At 43.2% G+C, this 27,344-nt stretch overlaps 2 protein-coding genes across 6 annotated transcripts; both read left to right on the top strand.

The window, feature by feature from the left end:
* Nucleotides 1-865: 865 nt before the first annotated feature.
* On the top strand, nt 866-27,344 carry LOC132887156 (NACHT, LRR and PYD domains-containing protein 3-like). Of its 5 annotated transcripts, none has more exons than XM_060922615.1 (12): nt 866-936; nt 1,160-1,217; nt 1,560-1,676; nt 1,891-1,953; nt 3,350-3,407; nt 4,906-5,110; nt 5,313-7,083; nt 19,483-19,656; nt 24,247-24,420; nt 26,297-26,470; nt 26,577-26,750; nt 27,053-27,344. In XM_060922615.1, exons 2-12 carry the CDS (start codon nt 1,165-1,167, stop codon nt 27,138-27,140), a joined length of 3,051 nt encoding a protein of 1,016 aa, XP_060778598.1. In that variant the 5' UTR covers nt 866-936; nt 1,160-1,164; the 3' UTR covers nt 27,141-27,344. The 5 variants fall into 5 exon arrangements, with proteins under 5 accessions (XP_060778598.1, XP_060778596.1, XP_060778600.1 ...); XM_060922613.1 differs by having other exon boundaries at nt 1,891-2,007; XM_060922614.1 differs by lacking the exon at nt 866-936 and having other exon boundaries at nt 997-1,217; nt 1,891-2,007.
* On the top strand, nt 12,075-16,131 carry LOC132887175 (uncharacterized). Its single transcript, XM_060922649.1, has 2 exons — nt 12,075-13,242; nt 16,049-16,131. The coding sequence occupies exon 1, from the start codon at nt 12,191-12,193 to the stop codon at nt 13,073-13,075; it is 885 nt and encodes a 294-aa protein (XP_060778632.1). The 5' UTR covers nt 12,075-12,190; the 3' UTR covers nt 13,076-13,242; nt 16,049-16,131.

Raw genomic sequence — 27,344 nt, 5'->3', positions numbered from 1 at the left:
ACCACATTTACTATCCATGGCCATGCTCAAATACACTTTCCTATACTATAATTACTATCGTGGGGCAGCTACACTGTTGTCTGAGTGACACTACTGGGTGTGAATAAGTCCTGGTTTGTGTTGCTGTGGCATGCTATTGCTCCCACTCCTGTCCTCTCTTCAGCCGAAACCACCTCAAGGCTTTCTCTGCTACTTCTGATTTGGAAAGCATGGCTGTCCTTCTGCTTAGCCCACTCATGCCCAGAGTAACGTGAGCCATGCTGAGGGACTGATGTGTGAACCCACTGCAGCCAAGCATGATTGTCATGAACCCTTTCCTGTGACAGTCCACTACCATCTCAGCATTTCTGGTCTTCTTCCTCTCCTGTGCCTTCCCTCATCCTCTCCTCACAAGGCACAGTGAGCTCCAGCAGGAAGATCAGTTTGTTGGTCTCCAAGATCAGATTAATGTCTGGTCTTAATGAAATCTGGGTGATGTGAGGTGGAATATTAAGCTGCCACGCCAAGTCAACTGTCAAAAGCTCTGTTCATCAGGTTTATTTACTATTATGAAAACATAAATCTGTTCCAGGTTTTCCAGTTAAAGAGCTATAAACATGTGCTGTGTAGCTGGGCTCCAGTATGGCAGAGCTTAGTAATTATCTTCATTATATAATCTAATATCAAGAACACGTTATCAAGTATGTGTTTGAATATTGGCATGATTTTATTTGGATCATCTCATACAGTGTGATAAGTAATAATCCTAAAAGACAGCAGGAATTGTGCGGAGTAAACCCAGCTTTAATCTGACCATTTTTTATCTCTTTGCGTGTGTTCTTTCCTCCACCCTCTACTCTCGAAATCTGATTGTTAAACCAGTCAAGTTGGTTTGAGTGAAAGTGAAAATCCATTTTGCAATGAAAGGACTGTAAAAGGTTTCAGGAGAAAAATGCAGTAAGTATTTCAATCTAAAGCTATAATATGTGAATGTTGTTAATCTACACGAGATGAAGAAGAGTTCAGTTGATTTTTACTGTAGTTGTAACTTACACAGTTTACTGTAGGACTTGATTTCCCTGTGAGTGAACCGAGTGATGATACAGAGTTAGATTTAACACACCTGTGTTGGAGTGAAGTACATTCTCTCTCTCTCTGGGTTTATGTGTGTAATCTGAAGGAGACATGACCTCCAAAATGAGTGTTTCTGGGGAACAGGACACAAAGAAAGATGAGAGGTGAGTGAAGGGTGTGACTCTGTGAAACACATAAATATTCTCACATTCACCAACACTAAACAGATCAGACTCTGAATACTGACGTGTTTCTGTGAAAAGTGATTCACTGAGAGTTTAATTCATCAGCTTTGTTCATCAGTACAAATATGTTCAAAAACCAGCTGATGATTAATCTACTGAGCAACACGTCTAACCCCAAATTGTCCCTGTAGCTGGATAAAGCATGAAGGTTAAAGAATCGTATCAGTGTTAATAAGGAATATCATCGGATTTTAACTCCAGTTTAATTATTCAGTTTTGCTGCAGAACAGTAATAATGATGCAGTGGTTGTGTGTGTTTAGTCTGATTCAGGGTAAGAGATCAGACTCACCTGAACCCAGCTGTGTGTCCATGAAGCGTGACAGGTCACTAGTGCGTTCAATACACTTGAGAGACTCAGAGTGTACTACTGATCAAAGGTGAGGACATGTGTAGTGTCTATGGAGGGCATTGGGTCATTCATTATTTATTTAATTTATTCAATGATATACATTTTAATAATGCACTGAACATTTTTATCATTTTTTGTCTCCTGTTCACAGTTTATTTAACTTCATATGGAAAATCCAGCTTTAATGAATATGTACATTTTAGATTAGACATTTTAAACAAGACTTTCCTTCTATGCCATAGATCATTAAAGAGAAAGAGATCAGACTCACCTGAACCCAGCCGTGTGTCCATGAAGAGTGACAGGTCAATGAAACATCCAATAAAGTTTAGAGACAAATACTGTGCTCCTGATCTGAGGTCAGTACAATTTAATGTGAGCTGTTGGGGTTCAACCCAGTCAGAGACCCCGATTCCTTCATGGGCCCCCTCGGATCCGGGACGAATGAACAGGACGATAGAAACAGACAGGGAAACCAGAGAGGTTTCACATGCCAGTTTATTCGCACAGTCACTTCGTCGAAATGAAAACATTCTTGGAAACATCTTATAGTATTTTTGTGTTTATGTTTTGTCTTCATTTGTGTGTGTGTGTGTGTGTGTGTGTGTAATGGGTGTGCATCTATGTAGAAGTGTGTAATGATCTTGAATCAATCATAATATAATAACATTTCTGATGATAGTAAAGTACAGATAGATATCAGAGTCTCGGCTTATGATCAATATTATGGTTAATATTCATTACATAGGGCATGGAATGTCTAAACACAGATAATGTCTAGTCTACGGAGTCTATTCAGAGAAGGTCAAAGACACTAGTTTGCACAGAAAGGATCTAATAATTAACATAATTTCTTAACACATGAATGTGTGTTAAGTCAGTAAATTACATCTTGATTTCATCAACATAAGCAAAATAACAAATAACAATATGTCTTTAATAATGCTAAAACAAAATGTTATAAGAAAATAAACATAAAAATAAGAACAACTTAAACATAAGAACAATGAGAATATGTCTGAAAGAGAGAGAACAATTAAACAACTAACAGGATTAAACTCATAACTAAATTAGGTTAATGCTTTTAAACTAAAAACCCTTAGAATCATAAGATCTTAACTATAATTATAATGTCATTATGAAACTAATCTAAAACTATAAAACTAACATTAATCACGGAATGCATTCATTAATTACGGGATCCAAATCACTACCATAGTATATTTCAAGCTTTTAAGAAGCTATAAACCTAAGTTTCAACTAAATTAATTAACATAAACATGAACCTTAATTCTACCATTTCAGAGTGTGTGTGGGTCGATCTGACACCAAAATAGACCTTGGTGAATCCTTCGGACACCTCTCTGAATGAATACACATTCATATCAAAAAATAAACAAAATGTTCCCAAACAATGTCCAGCCGAGACATAAGGTCGTTTCAACTAATATAATTTTGTCACAGAATAATTTGCTGAATTCTTGGCCAAGAATTAATACTTAACTAAACTTACATACAACCTACATATATCTTGATTTAACCTACATATAATAACATTTTAACCTAACATGAGCGCAGTATTTTATCACTCTCAATCAAACATCTCTCAAATATCTGTGTATTCACTGGTTTGTGTTTGTAGTTATGAATATGATTTATAATCCATTTTAAACTTTTAACAAGTGTTTTGTTTGTTCATAGCCCACAGAAGAACACATCAAAAATCGCTGAGAAGAGTGATTTGGAGGCCATATTCAAGGTGTGTGTGTGTGTGTGTGTGTGTAATATTTACAAATCCCACCATTTTTGAGTAATCGTTACACCTATTCCACTCTCACTGCAATGTGACAGAACAAAATCCTGATCAACACTAAGGGTGTATTCACACCTACGTTGTTTGGTCCGGACCAAACGAACCAAATTTCCCTTGGTCTGGACCTTTTGGGTTGGTCTGAATACAAACCACCGAACTCTGGTCCGGACCAAACAAGCGGACCGAGACCGAGCTGCAAGGTCGGACTCGGTCCGGACCAAAGGAACTCTGGTGCTGACCTTTTGGAGGTGTGAAAGCAGACCGGACCTAATCCGACAGTTTTGCTTTTTTGTACCTCGGGAGCTTCCGTCGTTTGTCGAGCATTATGGGAAACAGAGTCTTGACACTCCACCGCAAAGCGCAAACACTGTTTCAGTTGTCAAGGGAACCTTACAACAGTCGTTCAGTCATTCAGACCAGTGGTAGGCTAGACTACAGAGTACAAAAAATGAGTAGGGGGCAAACGTGGGCCGAGGAAGAAATGCGTACCCTTGTGGATATATGGGCAGATGTCCACATATCTGAGCTTTGGGAGAGAACACACAAAAATGCCGACGTGTTTGCTGTATTCAGTGAGAAAATGAAGGAGAAGGGGTTCACACGCTCCCCAGAACGGCTAAAAGTGAAGAAACTCCGTCAGACCTACATTAAAATCAGGGACATTCTTTCAAAAAGTGGCGGTACTAGCGACGCAAAAAAGAAATTCATCTATTACGATGGATAAGGCGAATATCCCGACACATACCTCCTCCGTCTTGCGTGAAGAGCCAGAACTGTCACAACATGATGTGCGCTCATCAGCACTATCCTCCGTAGCCGCCTTGCCCTTTGAAGTCGTCGTTGATAAATTACTTGTACAACAGCATAGTAATCGCACAATTGTAAAAACAGTAAAAACTGGAAAAAACATATAGCTTTGATGACATTAAAAAGAATAACAGCACGGAAAGCCTCCATGACTACTTTTGAACTTAACGCTTTGTGCGCGTGTCGTCTCTGACCAATAGCTGAACGACCTCAGGGCGCGTGGCTTTGTTGACAGATTTTGGTCCGCTTACTAAAATGTACAGTGTGAAAGCGAACCGCACCAAAATGAAAAAATAAAAAAAACATTTGGTTCGGACCAAAGCAAGTGAACTATCGAACTATCCTGGTCTGAATACACCCTAAGAGAGAACACGAGTGTATTTTGTTCTCCTCACTGGTTTCTAACACACAGAAATACTCACTTACTCACCTTCATGTTTTTGCTCATCTGTGCTCTCAGCTGAAACCAAGTCTGGATTCCCCTATTGTACAGGCCTGGAATGCACCATTTTAAATCACAAAGCTGCATTTGGCTCAAAACCTGATATTTATTACATCTTCTTGGAGAAGTTTTATGATTTATCAGACACAAAAGTATTTTTATAGTATTTTTTCTTTTTTTTCTGCTTCACATCAGGATCTGGAGCACAAATTCATCACTGTAATAAAGACAGAGCTGGAGAGGTTTAAGAAGCTCCTGAGTCCAGATTCCCCAGCATGCTCTGAGAGGGAGGTGGAGGATGAGGAGGATCAGAGCAGTGTCAGAGAGGGAGTGCTGAAGATCACACTGCACTTCCTGAAGAACATGAACCACCCAGATCTCGCTCACACACTGCGCAACAGTAAGAGCTCATGGGGTTCTAACATCACTTTAACTTTAGAGGAAGGAAACTGCTCTAAATTTATTAAACATGTCTCATCATAATGATGTGATTTTATCAACAGAATAAAATAACAGGTGTGTACTGACATCACATAGAGCTATGTGATCAATGGTCACCAGAGATGATCATATAATTTATATTTTATTCTTTTTTGTAACAGAACTCGTCTCTGTGTACCAGCAAAAACTCAAATCCAAACTGAGAGAGAAATGTAAAAGAATTAATGAAGGAATCTCACAGCATGGAAGCTCAGCTCTTCTGAATGAGATCTACACAGAGCTCTACATCACAGAGGGTTGGAATGGCAACGTCAATAAGCAACATGCAGTGGGACAGATTGAGACAGCATCCAGGAGACCAGCTACACAGGTGACGCCTATCAAATGTAATGATCTCTTTAAAGACACGTCCATCAAAAGTGTGCTGACTGAAGGAGTTGCTGGAATTGGAAAAACAGTCTCTGTGCAGAAGTTCATTCTGGATTGGACTGAAGGAGAAGCGAATCAGGACGTCACCTTCATGTTTCCACTTCCCTTTAGAGAGCTGAATCTGATGAAGGAGAAAAATATCAGTCTGATGAATCTTCTTCATCACTTTTTCCCAGAAATGAAAGAATTACAACTAATAGACTGTGATCTTAACAAAGTCCTGTTGATCTTTGATGGTGTGGATGAGTGTCGACTTCCTCTAAATTTCCACAACAATGAGAGATTGTATGATGTGAAAGAATCAGCCTCAGTGGATGTGCTGCTGACAAACCTCATCAAGGGGAATCTGCTTCCCTCTGCTCTCCTCTGGATAACCTCTCGACCAGGAGCAGCCAATCAGATCCCTCGTGAGTGTGTAGACCAGGTAACAGAGGTACGAGGGTTCAGTGATCCTCAGAAAGAGGAGTACTTCAGGAAGAGGATCAGTGATCAGAGCCTGGCCAATAATATCATGACCCACATTAAGTCTTCAAGAAGCCTCTTCATTATGTGTCACATCCCAGTCTTCTGCTGGATCTCAGCCACTGTTCTAGAGAGAACGTTGTGTGAAGCAGAGAGTGGAGAGATCCCCAAGACTCTGACTCAAATGTTCACACACTTCCTGATCTTCCAGATCAAACACAAGGACCAAAAGTACCATCAGAAATGTGAGCCTGATCCTCAGCAGATCAGAGAGAGTATCCTGGCACTGGGAAAACTGGCTTTCCAACAGCTGGAGAAAGGAAACCTGATCTTCTATGAGGAAGACCTGAGAGAGTGTGGCATTGATGTGAGAGAAGTGTCAGTGTACTTCGGAGTGTGTACCCAAATCTTCAGAGAGGAGTTTGGGCTTCAACTGGGGAAGGTGTTCAGTTTTGTACATCTGAGTGTTCAGGAGTTTCTGGCTGCTTTATATGCATTTCTCTCCTTCCTCAGCAGAAGTGTAACAGAGCAACAATCTTCTGATCTGTCTGATTTTTTCACCAAGAAAAACATGTTCGATTTCCTCCGGAGTGCAGTGGACAAGGCCTTACAGAGTGAAAATGGACACCTGGACCTGTTCCTCCGCTTCCTTCTGGGTCTCTCACTGGAGTCCAATCAGATTCTCTTACGAGGCCTACTTCCCCAGACAGGAAGCAGCTCTCACAGCCAACAGGAAACAATCGAGTATATCAAGGAGAAGATCAGGGAGAATCCATCTCCAGAGAAATTCATCAATCTGGTCGACTGTCTGAATGAACTGAATGATCATTCTCTAGTGCAGGAAGTACAATATTACCTGAAGAGACAACATGTGTTTTTCCTCAGAGGAGTCAAACTCTCTCCTTCTCAGTGGTCAGCTCTAGAGTCTGTGTTGCTGACCTCAGAAGTGAATCTGGATGAATTTAATCTGAGGAAATATGACCCATCGGAGGAATGTTTTCTGAGGCTGGTGCCAGTGCTCGAAGCTTCCAAAAAAGCTGTGTAAGTAATTTTCCAGTTACTGTATGTCATAAGTGTAGTTTTTATTATTTTAAATTAACACTAATGACATTGCACTGATTGTGATTAATGATAAAGATGATCCTAATCATCATCCATCCATCAATTATACCACTTATCTGCCAGGGTCATGGGGAAGCTGGACCCAATCCCAGCTGACTTCAGGTGGGAGGTGAGGTTCAGCCTGGGCAGGTCTCTCATCTTTCACAGGGCTACACAGAGACAAACAACCATCACACTCACATTCACACATATGGGGGATTTAGAGTAGTTAGTTGACTGAATCCACATGTCTTTAGACTGTGGGAGGAAACCAGAGCGCCTGGAGGAAACCCACACAGACACAGGGAGAACAAGCAAACTCCACACAGGTTCAAACCCAGAACCTTCTTTCTGTGAGATGGCAGTGATATCCACTGCACCACCCTGCCACCCCTTACTCTAATCAGATCACTGTTATTAAGCATGTCAGGAGAATGAGAACGCTTATAGAGAGCATCATGACATAAATGGCTATTTTTTTCTCTTTGGTTCAGTGTTTTTTTCTGCTCCCCTTTGTACTTTTAAATACCAAATCTAATTACTGCTCAATGGTTCGATTGCAGTTAGATTGCAGACTGTAAGATTGAACATAATTATAACTTACTTCTGATTTATTTCACACTCAATGGCATATTCATTTAAGAACACAAAACGATCAAAACAAGATCAAATGTACATAAAATGTATACATCTAAGATAAATCATAACAGTAAAATAGAGAAAATGTATGAATTTATTTAGAAAAATATGACAGATAAGTTGGGTGGCATGGTGGTGTAGTGGATAGCGCTGTCGCCTCACAGCAAGAAGGTCCGGGTTCGAGCCCTGTGGCCGGTGAGGGCCTTTCTGTGCGGAGTTTGCATGTTGTCCGCATGGGTTTCCTCCGGGTGCTCTGGTTTCCCCCACGGTCCAAAGACATGCAGGTTAGGTTAACTGGTGACTCTAAATTGACCATAGGTGTGAATGGTTGTCGGTGTCTGTGTCGGCCCTGTGATGACCTGGCGACTTGTCCAGGGTGTACCCCGCCTTTCGCCTGTAGTCATCTGGGATAGGCTCCAGCTTGCCTGTGACCCTGTAGAACAGGATAAAGCGGCTAGAGATAATGAGATGAGACGAGATGACAGAAAAGTCAAGTCTCAACCGTTTAAATGCATGTTTGTTTGAAATATGATAACGTAATTAGTTCATATATACAGTTAATTTAATAAACCAGTTAATTTAATACAGTGGTGCTTGAAAGTTTGTGAACCTTTTAGAATTTTCTATATCTCTGCATAAATATGACCTAAAACATCATCAGATTTTCACACAAGTCCTAAAAGTAGATAAAGAGAACCCAGTTAAGCAAATGAGACAAAAATATTATACTTGCTCATTTATTTATTGAGGAAAATGATCCAATATTATATATCTGTGAATGGCAAAAGTATGTGAACCTCGAGGATTAGCAGTTAATTTGAAGCTGAAATTAGAGTCAGGTGTTTTCAATCAATGGAATGACAATCAGGTGCAAGTGGGCACCCTGTTTTATTTAAAGAATAGGGATCTATCAAAGTCTGATCTTCACAACACATGTTTGTGGAAGTGTATCATGGCACAAACAAAGGAGATTTCTGAGGACCTCAGAAAAAGCGTTGTTGATGCTCATCAGGCTGGAAAAGGTTACAAAACCATCTCTAAAGAGTTTGGATTCCACCAATCCACAGTCAGACAGGTTGCGTACAAATGGAGGAAATTCAAGACCATCGTTACCCTCCCCAGGAGTGGTTGACCAACAAAGATCACTCCAAGAGCAAGGCGTGTAATAGTCGGCGAAGTCACAAAGGGCCCCAGAGTAACTTCTAAGCAACTGAAGGCCTCTATCACATTGGCTAATGTTAATGTTCATGAGTCCACCATCAGGAGAACACTGAACAACAGTGGTGTGCCTGGCAGGGTTCCAAGGAGAAAGCCACTGCTCTCCAAAAAGAACATTGCTGCTCGTCTACAGTTTGCTAAAGATCATGTGGACAAGCCAGAAGGCTATTGGAAAAATGTTTTGTGGATGGATGAGACCAAAATAGAACTTTTTGATTTAAATGAGAAGCGTTATGTTTGGAGAAAGGAAAGCACTGCATTCCAGCATAAGAACCTTATCCCATCTGTGAAACATGGTGGTGGTAGTATCATGGTTTGGGCCTGTTTTGCTGCATTTGGACCAGGACAGCTTGCCATCATTGATGGAACAATGAATTCTGAATTATACCAGTGAATTCTAAAGGAAAATGCCAGGAAATCCATCCATGAACTGAATCTCAAGAGAAGTTGGGTCACACAGCAAGACAACGACCATAAGCACACAAGTCGTTCTACCAAAGAATGGTTAAAGAAGAATAAAGTTAATGTTTTGGAATGGCCAAGTCAAAGTCCTGACCTTAATCCAATCGAAATGTTGTGGAAGGACCTGAAGCAAGCAGTTCATGTGAGGAAACCCACCAACATCCCAGAGTTGAAGCTGTTCTGTCCGGAGGAATAGGCTAAAATTCCTCCAAGCCAGTGTGAAGGACTGATCAACAGTTACCGGAAACGTTTAGTTGCAGTTATTGCTGCACAAGGGGGTCACACCAGATACTGAAAGCAAAAGTTCACATACTTTTGCCACTCACAGATATGTAATATTGGATCATTTTCCTCAATAAATAAATGATCAAGTATAATATTTTTGTCACATTTGTTTAACTGGGTTCTCTTTATCTACTTTTAGTACTTGTGTGAAAATCTGATGATGTTTTAGGTCATATGTAGGCAGAAATATAGAAAATTCTGAAGGGTTCACAAACTTTCAAGCACCACTGTATATACAGTTAATTTAATAAACCAGAGCTTAAACCAGAGTCAAAAACAGAGTACTGCACATGACAAGGATCAAACATGACAGACACAAAACAGGGTTACAGACAATGCAATACTTTGCAACCTGTGTGAGTTCTCAGCATCTTTATGCGTGCATGCTGATTGCGCTTTAATCCAGGACAGGTGCGAGTACTTAGTACTTGAGGCACACGCTGCTCTGAGCATGCACATGTGGAGATTAGATGTGTGCGTGAATAAGCTTGTATGTCACAGAACCCCCCCCCCCCCCCCCCCCCCAAAAAAAAAAAAAAAAAGAGCTCCTTCTGCGAGCTAAAACCCCTCTTGGATGGCCCTGGGAATGAGGACCTGGTGCTGGAAGCCATGCCATTGGCACTCTGCTCTGGCTCTGGGTGGATGTGGCAGTAGATCCTCGGCTTAGGTAGGGGCTTGGGCTCAGGTCAGGTCTGAAACAGGGGCAAGGATACAGATGGAGGCTTGAATTCTGGTTGAGATATGGACTTGGGCTCTGGGTAGGAAATGGACATGGGTAGGGCTCCGGACAGGACTTGGGCTCAGGCTCTGATTCTGGCCAGGACATGGACACAGGCTCGGGCTCTGGTGGAGCAACAACCTCATCCTTGCTGAATCCCAGCAATGGAGCGAGGATCTCTTCAAAGCCTGGCGGTGGCACAACAAGCAGTGGTGTGGAGGCCACCACGTCAGCTTCCTGAGTCTCAGTGCCCCCCCCCACCCCCAATTAAAAAAAAAAAAATTATGGGGGTCCTCCTTCACTGCCTCAGCATGGGACTGCACAAGCCTGAAACTTCCCACAACATTGATCGTTGGACTAAGTATTCTGTTAGTAAAGAGGGTGGATGGAGGCAGATGTAAGTGTGGGAAGAGTTTATTTCCAGACATGCAATTTCCAAACTGTGAGGCAAGGTCAGAGAAACAAACAGAAAACAAATTAAACTGAAACATAAACATAAACCAGCGCTTAAACCAGAGTCAAAAAGAGAGTACTACACATGGCAAGGCCTAAACAGGAGAGACGCAAAACAGGGTTACAGACAATGCAATACAACCCCGATTCCAAAAAAGTTGGGACAAAGTACAAATTGTAAATAAAAATGAAATGCAATGATGTGGAAGTTTCAAAATTCCATATTTTATTCAGAATAGAACATAGATGACATATCAAATGTTTAAACTGAGAAAATGTATCATTTAAAGAGAAAAATTAGGTGATTTTTAAATTTCATGACAACACCACATCTCAAAAAAGTTGGGACAAGGCCATGTTTACCACTGTGAGACATCCCCTTTTCTCTTTACAACAGTCTGTAAACGTCTGGGGACTGAGGAGACAAGCTGCTCAAGTTTAAGGATAGGAATGTTAACCCATTCTTGTCTAATGTAGGATTCTAGTTGCTCAACTTTCTTAGGTCTTTTTTGTCGTATCTTCCGTTTTATGATGTGCCAAATGTTTTCTATGGGTGAAAGATCTGGACTGCAGACTGGCCAGTACGGTACCCGGACCCTTCTTCTACGCAGCCATGATGCTGTAATTGATATAGTATGTGGTTTGGCATTGTCATGCTGGAAAATGCAAGGTCTTCCCTGAAAGAGATGTCATCTGGGTGTGAGCATATGTTGCTCTAGAACCTGGATATACCTTTCAGCATTGATGGTTAGGGTGCATCAGTTGCCCCCTAAAAATGAAGAGTTCCTCTGATCATGATGCATTTTTGTTATTATGTTCCTTTTGGTAAGAAAACACACTGGGTGAAATATTTTGACAAAATTCAAAAGTTTAATGGTGGCATCAGGAGCTCAAAGTTATGGAAAAAGCTGCTATTTTATGACTGTGGCAGCGGGGGCGTGGTCAAGCGCTGGTCTGTGACAGGAGGGCGGAGCCAGGGAAGGTGAGTGACAGAATCGCTACACCTGACGGTAGTTAACCTGTGTTTTGTGTGTGTTTTCCCAGTAACCGCTCCCTATTTAAGGAGGCAGAGGGAGAGCAGAGGGAGCGCAACCCGGGACCAGATGCAGAGTGTGTGTGTATGGGCTTACGTAGACTGAAAAGTTGTGTAAATAAATAGCCTTCTCTGCCTCAAAGCGTTGTCCTGCCGTCCTCTGTGCTCCACCCACACCTTATTAGCGCTACAGTGGTGCTGAAACCTGGGAAAAGGTGGAGCACCAACTTTGCAGCCCCATGGAATCCTCCCCGTTCGTGGACTTGGTCCACGCCCTCGCCACAGCTCAGCAGAGCCAGCACCAGGCACTCGTCACGCTCCGAAAGGAGCAGGAGCGATGCTTCGAAGCCCTGGTGCTGGCCCAGCAGGAAGATCGAGAGGCGTTCCGGCATCTCCTCACGTCAGCGGGGTCCACCAGCGCCCCGGCCATGGGCCCGTCTCCCCTCACCATGACCAAGATGGGCCCGCAGGACGACCCCGAGACATTTATCACCTTGTTCGAGCAAGTCGCCGAAGCCTCGGGGTGGCCGATGGAGCAGTGCGCGGCACGCCTCCTCCCCCTCCTCATGGGAGAGGCGCAGCTGGCCGCACTACAGCTCCCCGCCGACCACTGGCTGGCCTACGCCGACCTTCGCCGGGCCATCCTCCAGCGCATGGGGCACACGCCCGAACAACAGCACCAGCGCTTCCGTGCGCTGCGGATGGAGGAAGTCGGCCGGCCATTCGCGTTCGGCCAGCAACTCCGGGACGCCTGCTGGCGGTGGCTGAGGGCCGACGATCGCGACGCCGAGGGAATCATCGATCAGGTGGTGCTGGAGCAATTCATTGCCTGCTTACCAGCCGGAACCGCGGAGTGGGTCCAGTGCCACCACCCGGCGTCGCTGGATCAGGCCGTAGGACTGGCGGAGGATCATTTGGCGGCTGTTCCGGCGGCAGGACGGCCAACGATGCTGTCTCTTCTCCCCTCTTCTCTCTCTCTTTCTCCCCCCCCATGTCCCGTCCTCGCCCCATTTCCCCACCACGGAGGCGGGGGCCGGCTCCACCCCAGCCAGCCCGCCACACCCGTGGTGCCCTCCCGTTTCTCCCTTCTGTGTCTGTCTCTCCCCCCCCCCTTAGGTGAGTGAGCCCCAGAACACAGCTGCAGAGGGAAGGCCCGGGGCCAGTTTGCTGGTGCTGCGGGGAACCGGGCCACCTGCAGCAACAGTGCGCAGCTATGGAGGTGGGGGCGGTGGTGTGGATCCCCGACGCGCCAGAGGCTGCCCTCGATCGGGCCGGAGCGTATCGTATACCGGTAAGTGTACAAGGGGCTACATATCAGGCGTTGGTGGATTCGGGTTGTAATCAGACCTCGATCCGCCAAAGCCTGGTGCAAGACGAGGCATTGGGGGGAGCACAGGGGGTGAAGGTGTTGTGTGTGCACGGGGATGTTCACAGATACCCGTTGGTGTCGGTCCACATATATTTCAGAGGGGAAAAATCTATAGTGAAGGCGGCGGTTAATCCTCGCCTTACCCACTCTTTAATTTTGGGGACTGATTGGCCGGGATTTCAGGGTTTAATGGCATGCCGAGTAAAGAGTGGGTCCTGCCGGTTGACAGGGGAGGGTCCCGGTGTCGCTTTGGCTGGAGCTGCGGTCGCAGAGCCGTCTACGTCATCTCTGCGACAGAGTGAGGAGCCGCCGGCTCCTCCTCTTTCTATTGGGGAATCCCTTGCGGATTTCCCACTAGAACAATCGCGAGATGAGACTCTGCGACACACGTTTGACCAAGTGAGAGTAATCGATTGTCAAACGCTCCAGCCGAACGTCACCCCATCCTTCCCCTATTTTTCCATTTTGAAGGATAGATTATACCGAGTGACGCAGGACACTCAGACGAAAGAGCGAGTCACCCAGTTATTAATTCCAAAGAGCCGCCGGGAATTGGTATTCCAGGTGGCTCACTTTAATCCCATGGCTGGACACCTCAGGCAGGATAAGACACTCGCCCGGATAATGGCCCGATTCTATTGGCCGGGGATTCGCGGCGACGTCCGTAAGTGGTGTACGGCGTGCCGTGAATGCCAGTTAGTAAACCCAGCAGCCATTCCAAAAGCGCCCTTGTGCCCCCTACCATTAATCGAGACCCCGTTCGAAAGAATTGGGATGGATCTCATCGGGCCATTAGATCGGTCAACACGAGGGTCCCGCTTTATATTGGTTCTGGCGGACTATGCAACGCGATACCCGGAAGCGGTGCCTCTTCGCAATAGCTCAGCACGCAGTATTGCAGAGGCCCTCTTCCACGTCATCTCCTGGGTTGGAATCCCGAAAGAGATTCTGACTGACCAAGGCACCTCGTTTATGTCACGAACACTGAGCGAACTGTATGGGCTACTGGGTATTAAGCCGATCCGCACCAGCGTTTATCACCCACAGATGGACGGTTTAGTTGAACGGTTCAATCGCACCCTCAAGAATATTATCAAAAAATTCGTAAGTGAGGACGCACGTAACTGGGATAAGTGGCTCGAACCCTTGTTGTTTGCAGTGCGAGAGGTTCCCCAAGCCTCCACGGGGTTCTCCCCGTTTGAATTATTATACGGGCATAAGCCGCGCGGCATCTTAGATGTACTGCGGGAAAATTGGGAGGAGGGACCTTCACAGAGCAAAAATGAAATTCAGTACGTTATGGACCTGCGCGCCAAACTCCACACGCTCACCCACCTAACTCAGGAGAATTTGCGGCAGGCCCAGGAACGGCAAGTCCGCCTGTACAACAAGGGCACGCGCCTTAGAGAGTTCACTCCAGGAGATAAAGTACTGGTCCTGTTGCCCACGTCGAGCTCCAAATTAATCGCCAAGTGGCAAGGACCCTTTGAGGTCACACGGCGAGTCGGGGACGTCGACTATGAGGTTAGGCGAACGGACAGGGAGGGGGCACTACAGATCTACCACCTCAATCTGCTAAAACTCTGGAACGAGGAGGTCCCCATGGCGTTGGTGTCGGTAGTTCCGGAGAAGGCGGAGCTGGGGCTGGAGGTTCAAAAAGGGACATTGGCATCACGTACCTCTCCGGTCCCCTGCGGAGACCACCTCTCCCTGACCCAACTCACGGAGGTCGCCCAGTTGCAGGCCGACTTTTTCGGATGTGTTCTCGCCCCTGCCCGGTCGCACTAACCTCATAGAACACCACATAGAGACACCCCCAGGGGTGGTAGTGCATAGCCGCCCTTACCGGCTACCTGAACACAAAAAAAAGGTGGTTCGGGAAGAACTTCAGGCCATGCTCGAAATGGGCATCGTCGAGGAGTCCCACAGTGACTGGAGCAGCCCGGTGGTCTTGGTTCCCAAGGCCGACGGCTCGGTCCGGTTCTGTGTGGACTATAGAAAAGTCAACGCGGTGTCTAAATTCGATGCGTACCCAATGCCTCGTATTGATGAGCTGCTCGATCGACTAGGCATGGCTCGCTTTTACTCAACACTGGATTTGACGAAGGGATATTGGCAGATCCCCTTGACTCCATTATCCCGGGAGAAAACAGCCTTTTCCACACCGTTTGGCTTACACCAATTCGTCACACTTCCATTTGGGCTGTTTGGGGCGCCCGCTACGTTTCAGCGGCTGATGGACAGGGTCCTCCGCCCCCACGCCACCTATGCGGCCGCTTATTTAGACGACATTATCATTTATATTAATGACTGGCAGCGGCACCTGCAACACCTGAGGGCCGTCCTTAGGTCACTGAGGCGGGCGGGACTCACTGCCAACCCAAAGAAGTGTGCGATTGGGCAGGTGGAAGTACGGTATCTGGGCTTCCGCTTGGGCAACGGGCAGGTGCATCCCCAAATTAATAAGACAGCAGCGATTGCGGCCTGCCCAAGGCCCAAGAACAAAAAGGGGGTGAGACAGTTCCTGGGGCTGGCTGGCTACTATCGTAGGTTTATACCTAATTATTCGGACGTCACCAGCCTGCTGACTGACCTCACTAAAAAGGGGGCGCCAGATCTGGTCCAGTGGACGGAGCAGTGCCAGCAGGCTTTCTCTGAGGTAAAGGCTGCACTGTGTGGGGGGCCACTTTTACACTCCCCTGACTTCTCTCTCCCTTTTATGTTGCAGACGGACGCGTTGGACAGAGGGCTGGGGGCCGTTTTGTCCCAGCAGGTGGAGGGGGAGGATCGCCCAGTCCTTTACATCAGCCGGAAGCTGTCAGTGCGTGAGGGGCGCTACAGCACGATTGAGAAAGAGTGCCTGGCGATCAAGTGGGCGGTCCTCGCCCTCCGTTACTACCTGCTGGGGCGCCCTTTCACCCTCTGTTCGGACCACACGCCCCTCCAGTGGCTCCACCGCATGAAGGATGCCAACGCGCGGATCACCCATTGGTATCTGGCACTCCAACCCTTCAACTTCAAGGTGGTCCACAGGCTGGGGGCGCAGATGGTCGTGGCGGACTTCCTCTCCCGTTAAGGGGGGGGGGGAGTCGGCTGCAGCCCGGCCTGAGTCGGGTGGTGGGGGTATGTGGCAGCGGGGGCGTGGTCAAGCGCCGGTCTGTGACAGGAGGGCGGAGCCAGGGAAGGTGAGTGGCAGAATCGCTACACCTGACGGTAGTTAACCTGTTTTGTGTGTGCTTTCCCAGTAACCGCTCCCTATTTAAGTAGGCAGAGGGAGAGCAGAGGGAGCGCAACCTGGGACCAGATGCAGAGTGTGTGTGTATGGGCTTACGTAGACTGAAAAGTTGTGTAAATAAATAGCCTTCTCTGCCTCAAAGCGTTGTCCTGCCGTCCTCTGTGCTCCACCCACACCTTATTAACGCTACAATGACTTTTATGACAAAATTTCGATCACTTTTCATAAAACATTATGGCACCTTATAGAGTATACCAAATATCTTAGATACACATTTTTAGTACATATTCTAAATATATTATCAAGCACAATTTGAGTTATAGCTGTTAATTGAATCATTGTTCAACTACTTTTAAACAATACAAATGTATTATGAATCACATTAATGCTTCTCAATCCCTTGCAAAGGTTCTTAACATGATCTCTGGCTCACAAGAAATCAATAAATGGAGTCCAACGCTGTGATTCAAACCTTACGCGAAAACATAAGCGTTTTTTTGGCAAAAAATGAACCTCATGGTGCCACCATTAGACTTTTGAATATGGTCAAAAATTTTTACAGGATGTCTTTATTGGTGAAAAGGAACACCCAAACAAAAATCCATCAGATTTTATGAAAGTGAGGGCAACTGATGCACCCTATGGATGGTGTCTTTCCAGATGTGTAAGCTGCCCATGCCACATGCACTAATGTAACCCCATACCATCAGAGATGCAGGCTTCTGAACTGAGTGCTGATAACAACTTGGGTCGTCCTTCTCCTCTTTAGTCCGAATGACACGGCGTCCCTGATTTCCATAAAGAACTTCAAATTTTGATTCGTCTGACCACAGAACAGTTTTCCACTTTGCCACAGTCCATTTTAAATGAGCCTTGGCCCAGAGAAGACGTCTGCGCTTCTGGATCATGTTTAGATACGGCTTCTTCTTTGAACTATAGAGTTTTAGCTGGCAACGGCGGATGGCACGGTGAATTGTGTTCACAGATAATGTTCTCTGGAAATATTCCTGAGCCCATTTTGTGATTTCCAATACAGAAGCATGCCTGTATGTGATGCAGTGCCGTCTAAGGGCTCGAAGATCACGGGCACCCAGTATGGTTTTCCGGCCTTGACCCTTACGGACAGAGATTCTTCCAGATTCTCTGAATCTTTTGATGATATTATGCACTGTAGATGATGATGTGTTCAAACTCTTTGCAATTTAACACTGTCGAACTCCTTTCTGATATTGCTCCACTATTTGTCGGCACAGAATTAGGGGGATCGGTGATCCTCTTCCCATCTTTACTTCTGAGAGCCGCTGCCACTCCAAGATGCTCTTTTTATACCCAGTCATGTTAATGACCTATTGCCAATTGATCCTAATGAGTTGCAATTTGGTCCTCCAGCTGTTCCTTTTTTGTACCTTTAACTTTTCCAGCCTCTTATTGCGCCGTCCCAACTTTTTTGAAATGTGTTGCTGTCATGAAAATTCAAATGAGCCAATATTTGACATGAAATTTCAAAGTGTCTCACTTTCAACATTTGATATGTTGTCTATGTTCTATTGTGAATACAATATCAGTTTTTGAGATTTGTAGATTATTGCATTCCGTTTTTATTTACAATTTGTACTTTGTCCCAACTTTTTTGGAATCGGGGTTGTACTTTGCAACCTGTGTGAGTTCTCAGCATCCTGATATGCACATGCTGATTGCACTTTCATCCAGGACAGGTGCGAGTACTTAGTCCTTGAGACACACACTGCTCTCAGCATGCGCAAGTGGAGATTAGATGCCCACATGAATGCATAACGGATGTGACAGTAACATCTACAACCTGGAACAATCCCTAGAAAGTCTGAAGCTAAATTCTTTCAGTCCTTTAAATGACTTTAAATACAGAGTTACTGAAAATGAAGCTAATATTTCAGTGCATTTTCAGTGTTTCAACACATAACACATGAATTTACCCTGTTTCACTTTTTTTCTTGCCTGATGTAGTGGTACTTTGTTAATGTTGTGTTTCACTGTTGTGTATACGTATCTTAGTGTGTAATGGGATGTGTATGTAATTGTGGGTCCATTTTGGCCAGGACTCTCTCAAAAACCATTTAATGCTCATCTCAAGAGACTTCCTGCTTAAACAGAGGTTAAATAAATAAAGAGTTAGAGGGAGTTTTTAATACAGTTTAATTTCTTCATTAGCCTAATATATGTAAATTTAACCCTTTTTATGTGAACAAAATATTGTAACTTAAAATGATTAAAATGTAACTTTAATATTGGATGTGTATCTGTATAAGCATTTGTGGCACTATCACTAAATTTCAGCATAAAATCTAGTGACGGAGACAAATAATATATTTACTGAAATTTATAAAGAAGAAAACTCATTCAAACTCTGCCGCTTTTACACTGACGTGTTTACATTTACTTTGTTGTGCTCTGTGTGACATTACAACCTGGTGATGGTCGCCAGTTCGATTCCCAGGACTGGCAGGAAAAATATGAGGGGAGTGAATGAACAGCACTTTCCCTTCCCTCTGTATCATGGATGAAGTGCCCTTGAGCAAGGTACTGAACCCCCAACTGCTCCCTGGGTGCTGCAGCACAGCTGCCCACTGATCTGGGAGTGTGTGTGTGTTTGCTCATTGCTCACTTCTGTGTGCATGCGTGTGTTCACTGCTTCAGATGGGTTAAATACAGAGAAGGAATTTTGCTGTGCTTGAATTCACATGTGATTAAATTAAGGTTTCTTCTTCTTTCTTCTGATGTTTACACAGTGCACTGATTTAATATTTTGATTTTGTGAGTGAACTTTAATCATGAAAATCTGGCTTTATTCTGAGGATTGTGGTTTTCAGAGGCAAAAAATTATGTTTTCTTTTGAACTCAGAGAGAGAGAGAGATATCAGTGTTCTGATATTTCATCATTTCTCTTCCAGTCTGTGTGAGTGTGATCTAACAGAGGAAAGCTGTAGAGTTCTGTCCTCAGTTCTCAGCTCAAACTCCTCCAGACTGAGAGAACTGAACCTGAATACCAATAACCTGCAGGATTCAGGAGTGAAGCTGCTCTCTGCTGGACTGGAGAATCCACACTGTACACTGGAGATACTGAGGTCAGATCATCACTTTCACATTTGGTTTATTTGATTGTTATTATTATCGTATAAACCTAACAATAGTAAAATGTAGAACACAAAGCCAATGTATAAAAAGAGTTTGACAAAATATTAAACATTTTACTCTTTCATGCTTTCAAATATAAATTGTATTTTAAGTATCAGTGACACTTTTCACTCTGCACGAATGTTGGGATGATTAACCATCAGGTTAAACTGCAACCCTGTTTCCGAGTCATAATAATAGTTTCAACATGCAATTACTTTTCTTTGTACTATTTTCAATGAAATATAGGGTTTCCATTTTTTTTGCAAATCATCACATTCTCTTTTTATTGACATTTTACACAATGACATAGTCATTATTACTATTTTCTTCCTTTTGTTTGTACTACTATTTATTTCACTATTATTATGCAACAGTTCTGTTACAGAAATTTGATTGGATAAGAGGACTGATATTGAATATAACATCACAGGTCCATTCTGCTGTGTATCACTCCACTTGTCTGTGTTCTATGGAGTCACAGGATTGCCATAAACAAGAATAAATCTGGAAAAGAATCAGAAAATACATTTTGAATAAGAATAAGGAAATAAATTAAAAAATAGACTAATTTCAGGATTTACTGGTTGTATTGATGACATCATGGCCCTAAACAAGCATCCTGAATCAATCTTTGCAATATATAGCTGAAAATAAAATCTCCACATGGTCCAAACTCCACACGGTCAGTTAAACATGCAGGTAATAGGTGGTGCAATGGTCGAGCGTCTACATTCCTGTTTTCATCACTGAAATCCTGACTTTGAGCCTGTGCTCGGGTGACCATGTGGAGTTTCATTTTATTTTTCCCACATTTCCTTTTGTGGATCAGTGAAGTACATCTATCTATCTACATACTGTATCTACATGTTTATCAGTGCTATAATTTCCAAATTATTGTCCACCTCTGGAGAAGGCGACCCCAATATTTTCAAATCCTGTCATGGATACTGTAGTGATCCTGAACAGATGGTCATTTCTGTTTTCAGATATATGTCATCCATGGAACCAGTAAGTCCTGCAATTAGTCTCCATTATGAAATGACACTTTTTAAAAAGTCACTGAATTTCCTTCATTTAAATGTGCACATTTTTTAGGTGAATTAACTGAGTTGCATTTACAGTTCGTTTTGTATATCCAGCATGTACAAAACAAACTGCTGCCATCAGGGAGGAGACTGCGGAGTCTCCGGGCTAGAACCAGCAAACTGAGGGACAGTTCTGTCCACCAGGCTGTTCAACTCTCTTCTTGCTCTGCCCCTCCTGCACACACAAACTTTGGATCCTGCATCCCTCCCCATCAATACACTAACTCAGTATCCTGATACCCCCCCCCCCCCCCCCTTAATACCAGACTTTGCCATCATCAACAACTGGTTATGCACACATCACTTTAGGCAGTCTTTAAACTCATCCAATTTGCACTACTGTTTATAATTGCACAAGCCATACCCACAGACTATTATCTGTTAGGTGCCTATGTCACTTTATTGTTTTGATGTCAATATCAGGGACTTTCATATTTATCTTATATATACAGTGTGTGTGTGTGTGTGTGTGTGTGTGTGTGTGTGTGTGTGTATGAGAGAGATTTATACATTGTCCAACCCCAATTCCAAAAAAGGTGGGACAAAGTACAAATTGTAAATAAAAACGGAATTCAATGATGTGGAAGTTTCAAAATTCCATATTTTATTCAGAATAGAACATAGATGGCATATCAAATGTTTAAACTGAGAAAATGTATCATTTAAAGAGAAAAATTAGGTGATTTTAAATTTCATGACAACACCACATCTCAAAGTTGGGACAAGGCCATGTTTCCCACTGTGAGACATCCCCTTTTCTCTTTACAACAGCTTGTAAACGTCTGGGGACTGAGGAGACAAGTTGCTCAAGTTTAGGGATAGGAATGTTAACCCATTCTTGTCTCATGTAGGATTCTAGTTGCTCAACTGTTTTAGGTCTTTTTTGTTGTATCTTCCGTTTTATGATGCGCCAAATGTTTTCTATGGGTGAAAGATCTGGACTGCAGACTGGCCAGTTCAGTACCCGGACCCTTCTTCTACGCAGCCATGATGCTGTAATTGATGCAGTATGTGGTTTGGCATTGTCTCATCTCATCTCATTATCTCTAGCCGCTTTATCCTGTTCTACAGGGTCGCAGGCAAGCTGGAGCCTATCCCAGCTGACTATGGGCAAAAGGCGGGGTACACCCTGGACAAGTCGCCAGGTCATCACAGGGCTGACACATAGACAACCATTCACACTCGCATTCACACCTACAGTCAATTTAGAGTCACCAGTTAACCTAACCTGCATGTCTTTGGACTGTGGGGGAAACCGGAGCACCCGGAGGAAACCCACGTGGACACGGGGAGAACATGCAAACTCCACACAGAAAGACCCTCGCCGGCCACAGGGCTCGAACCCAGACCTTCTTGTTGTGAGGCAACAGCGCTAACCACTACACCACCGTGCCACCCCGGTTTGGCATTGTCATGTTGGAAAATGCAAGGTCTTCCCTGAAAGAGACGTCGTCTGGATGGGAGCATATGTTGCTCTAGAACCTGGATATACCTTTCAGCATTGATGATGTCTTTCCAGATTTGTAAGCTGCCCATGCCACACGCACTAATGCAACCCCATACCATCAGAGATGCAGGCTTCTGAACTGAGCGCTGATAACAACTTGGGTCATCCTTCTCCTCTTTAGTCTGAATGACACAGCGTCCCTGATTTCCATAAAGAACTTCAAATTTTGATTCGTCTGACCACAGAACAGTTTTCCACTTTGCCACAGTCCATTTTAAATGAGCCTTGGCCCAGAGAAGACGTCTGCGCTTCTGGATCATGTTTAGATACGGCTTCTTCTTTGAACTATAGAGTTTTAGCTGGCAATGGCGGATGGCACGGTGAATTGTGTTCACAGATAATGTTCTCTGGAAATATCCCTGAGCCCATTTTGTGATTTCCAATACAGAAGCATGCCTGTATGTGATGCAGTGCCATCTAAGGGCTCAAAGATCACGAGCACCCAGTATGGTTTTCCGGCCTTGACCCTTACGCATAAAGATTCTTCCAGATTCTCTGAATCTTTTGATGATATTATGCACTGTAGATGATGATATGTTCAAACTCTTTGCAATTTTACCCTGTTGAACTCCTTTCTGATATTGCTCCACTATTTGTCGGCGCAGAATTAGGGGGATTGGTGATCCTCTTCCCATCTTTACTTCCGAGAGCCGCTGCCACTCCAAGATGCTCTTTTTATACCCAGTCATGTTAATGACCTATTGCCAATTGACCTAATGAGTTGCAATTTGGTCCTCCAGCTGTTCCTTTTTTGTACCTTTAACTTTTCCAGCCTCTTATTGCCCCTGTCCCAACTTTTTTGAGATGTGTTGCTGTCATGAAATTTCAAATGAGCCAATATTTGGCATGAAATTTCAGTGTCTCACTTTCAACATTTGATATGTTGTCTATGTTCTATTGTGAATACAATATCAGTTTTTGAGATTTGTAAATTATTGCATTCCGTTTTTATTTACAATTTGTACTTTGTCCCAACTTTTTGGGAATCAGGGTTGTAATAATCTTTATGATTAGTGTGTATTAGTCCTGCATTTTACGCTTAGTGTTTATTTAATGTTTAAGGTTTATTGCTGCATCATGTGTTTGAGAGTAACGCAATTTCAATCTTATGTATGTCCTCTACATATTGCAGTATTGACAATAAAGTAGACTTTGAGTTTGATAGAGAGAGTCCTGGAATAAAAGAGAAATTTTTAGTAAGCACTCACCCGACCTGAAAATCAGACCAGTGATCATCAATCTCTGAGGCAGTGACATTACCCACTACACTACACAGCCATTTACATTCACAAAGAATGAGTCATGTTCAAGTCATTTTATATGCCACATATATCTGTTATAGCTGTTATAAACCATTATATAGTTAAAGTTGTTATAACTAGAGATGTTATAAACTGTCTTGTATATAATTATAGTAATAGCTAAGAGATTTAGATTCCACTTTATGTAATGAGCCAAAGCATGAAGTCATTTCCAAATACACTGCAGAGCTGCATAAACGTTCATCATACTGTGACTTTGGAGATGGACTTTCTGATTCATCAAGAGACAGGCTTGTAGGTGAAATGCAAAATCAAAGAACTCAAAAGAGGTGAGTGACAGAAAGAGAACTAACCCTTGAATGGACATAGACCTCTGCAATATCAATGGAGACAGCAGGAAAGGATACGTCAGAGTTACAGAAAAAGAGTTTAGAATGGGAAACTCACAAAATGTCTCTGAACAAAAAATCAGAAACGGTATCAATGAGGCACATCATCCCATGATGCCATCAGTCATCCCAAAAGTTGTCGTAGAGAAGGCCACATAGAGAGGGTGTGCAAAACAGACGAAAAGACACTTTTTATACATTTCCCCCATTTTCATAATGTTTAGGATAGAGGGCTTGTGTATGTTTCTGTTTTGGATGTCAGTTTTCTGATATTTCATTTTTTTTTCTCTTCCAGTCTGTGGAATTGTGATCTAACAGAGGAAAGCTGTCGAGTTCTGTCCTCAGTTCTCAGCTCAAACTCCTCCAGACTGAGAGAACTGGACCTGGGTTACAATAACCTGCAGGATTCAGGAGTGAAGCTGCTCTCTGCTGGACTGGAGAATCCACACTGTACACTGGAGATACTGAGGTCAGATCATCATTTCACATTTAATTCATTTTATTGTCATTACTGTAATGTAAACCTAATAATAATAAAATGCAAATCAACACACCCAGTGTATAACAAGGGGCTGACAAGTATTGGGAGCCACAATTAAAAAAACAACAACAACAACAAAAACCTTTATTCTCTGACTTTACTGAACATTTGAGGCCATTCTGTTGCATTTAAATAGTGAGTTGTATCAAACATTTTTCAGTGTAAATTTTAAGTATCAATCAAATTGTCAAATAGAAATATTAAATGTAAATATTACAACCCAGATGCCAAAAAAAATTTGAGATGCTTTTTAAAACGTGAGTAAAACCAGAACGCAATGATTTGTAAATCCTTTTTGACCCCATTTCAGAATCAGCATTATGTTTATTGCCCAAGTATGTTAACACACACGCAAGGGATTTGGCTCCGGCAGTTGGTGTCTCTCTTGACTTGTCCAGGGTGTACCCTGCCTCTCGCCCATAGTCAGCTGGGATAGACTCCAGCTTGCCTGCGACCCTTTGAACAAGATAAGCAGCTATAGATAATGGATGGAGATATATACAGTATGTATATATAATATAGATGGATAGATAGAGAGAGTAGGATAAGCAGTTACAATAAGATAATAGAATTAATAGAATTTAAAATCATGAAATTACAGATCTATAGATGTCGAGAAGTAGGTACACAGCACATTAGCAGCCACTAAACTGGCTACCTGACTACCTACTGTAGTGCTACACGTGCTACGTACTTTTACATTCACCTACTTCTGCATTTTTTGTATGTCTGTAATTTCATAGCAGAGATCAATTTCAGAATTTACTGTTTTTGTGATGACATCATGTTCCCAAACAATCATTCTAATTCATTTGTTGCAGTATATCTGAAAAGAACAATGAACATCCATTCAGGATCACTGTAGTGTCCACCACAAAACAGCTGCAGATTTATGAGTCCCCTTCTCAAGTGATGGACACTCGGACAGTTTGAGCATTATGTAGCATGAGGAAACGTACAGCTAGATAAATACATTGAGAGATGGAGTTTACTGATCCACAAGGGGGAATTTGGATAGAAAGAAAGAAAGAAAGAAAGAAAGAAAGAAAGAAAGAAAGAAAGAAAGAAAGAAAGAAAGAAAGAAATGAACCCAAGCCTCAAACCAAGTACCTTGAAGCTGTGAGGCAGCAACTCTCACACTGTTCCAGCTGTTCCCTCTTGAGGCAGATTCTGATTAAAGTAAAAACAGATGCACTCATCCATGCTGTGCAGCATGTAGGCTGAATTCTGCATTTCAACATCAGGAGAAACGAAGTTGTGATATTGAGAAAACTTTTGTTAAGTCAAGAAAATAACATTTACCTTGAGATATAAAATAAAATAAACCGATGGCCTTTCTGGACTTCCACTGAAAACAGAGGTGGTTCTGTACATTGTAGACAGGTCTACACTGTCTGCTTTTAACTTTTTACTTTTTCATAGCATATGTTTGTAGAAAAGGTTTTGATTTAATTCTGATTGTTTGCTTTAAAATGAGATCTTGGCTCCTGAGGACCATTTTTAAATCTGCTTTTCACATCCTTCATTAAATATCACTCCATTTATATTTAACATTTACATTTAACAGTTTCATTTCATGTTTATATTTATATTTACAATTTACACTGGAACTGAAAACCGTTATTTGACATGAGTCACTACCTCAGTGTTACTCAGGAAAATGTACACGTGATAAATGACTGTACGCGCACATGTATGCGCGCACACACACACACACACACACACACACACACACACACACACACACACACACACACACACACACACACATTGCTGTTCTGCTATATAATTCCTTCTCTTTCAGTCTGCGTGCGTGTAATCTGAGAGAGGAAAGCTGTCGAGTTCTGTCCTCAGTTCTCAGCTCAAACTCCTCCAGACTCAGAGAACTGAACCTGAGTTACAATAACCTGCAGGATTCAGGAGTGAAGCTGCTCTCTGCTGGACTGGAGAATCCACACTGTACACTGGAGATACTGAGGTCAGATCATCACTTTCACATTTTGTTCATTTGATTGTCATTATTCTAATATAAACCTAATAGTGTGTGTGTGTGTGTTGAACTGTAATTGTTGATCTCTCTACAGGTTGTCTCAGTGCAGTATTACAGGTGAAGGTTGTGCTGCTCTGGTTTCAGCTCTGAGGTCAAATCCCTCATCACACCTGAGAGAACTGGATCTGGAACACAATAATCCAGGAGAATCAGGAGTGAAGCTGCTCTCTGATCTACTGAAGGATCCACACTGTACACTAGAGATACGGTGTGAGACACACACACACACACACACACACACACACACACACACACACACACACACACACCCACACTGTACACTAGAGATACGGTGTGAGACACACACACACACACACACACACACACACACACACACACACACACACACACAGTAAACATGCTCCTTAGGGCCAGTGTGGGGCCAGCACTGGCTAAATAAATAAAAAGCCTCCTGTGTTTACAGTTATTTTTCTTGTGAGGATTCTGACTATTGATTCTGATAAATATAATAAACATCTGTTCATCTGACCCTTTTCAATTTCTTTCCAGGTTCAGGAGGATTTTTTCATCTGAGACATTAACTGAAGCTCTTGATGTGCATCTACATGATTTTATAGATTGTGCTGCTGCCACATGATTGGCTTATTGGATAACTGCATTATGGGCAGGTGTACAGGTGTTCCTAATAAAGTGGACAGTGAGTGTGTGTGACTTATGATTTTAAAAGGATGATAATGGTTAAGATTTTGCTTTTTCAGTGCTTTGTTTTGGTAAATTAGAGATAATGTACATGCCAGAACTGTAAACATGAATCTGCTGAAATAAATAAAGTTTGAGAATA

This window comes from Neoarius graeffei, chromosome 5, assembly GCF_027579695.1.
Source record: "Neoarius graeffei isolate fNeoGra1 chromosome 5, fNeoGra1.pri, whole genome shotgun sequence".
In the NCBI taxonomy this organism is placed as follows: Eukaryota; Metazoa; Chordata; class Actinopteri; order Siluriformes; family Ariidae; genus Neoarius; species Neoarius graeffei.
The sequence above is the reverse complement of the archived record's forward strand: the minus strand, read 5'-3'. Positions and strand labels throughout refer to the sequence as shown.

What these genes read in the sequence shown, in the direction of transcription:
- LOC132887175 (XM_060922649.1), top strand. Translation starts at nt 12,191, where the DNA reads ATGGAATCCTCCCCGTTCGTGGACTTGGTCCACGCCCTCGCCACAGCT.
- LOC132887156 (XM_060922613.1), top strand. Translation starts at nt 1,165, where the DNA reads ATGACCTCCAAAATGAGTGTTTCTGGGGAACAGGACACAAAGAAAGAT. An exon ending in TGTACACTGGAGATACTGAG is followed by an intron (nt 19,657 to 24,246) that starts GTCAGATCATCA and finishes TTTCTCTTCCAG; the next exon opens with TCTGTGGAATTGTGATCTAA. An exon ending in TGTACACTGGAGATACTGAG is followed by an intron (nt 24,421 to 26,296) that starts GTCAGATCATCA and finishes CTTCTCTTTCAG; the next exon opens with TCTGCGTGCGTGTAATCTGA.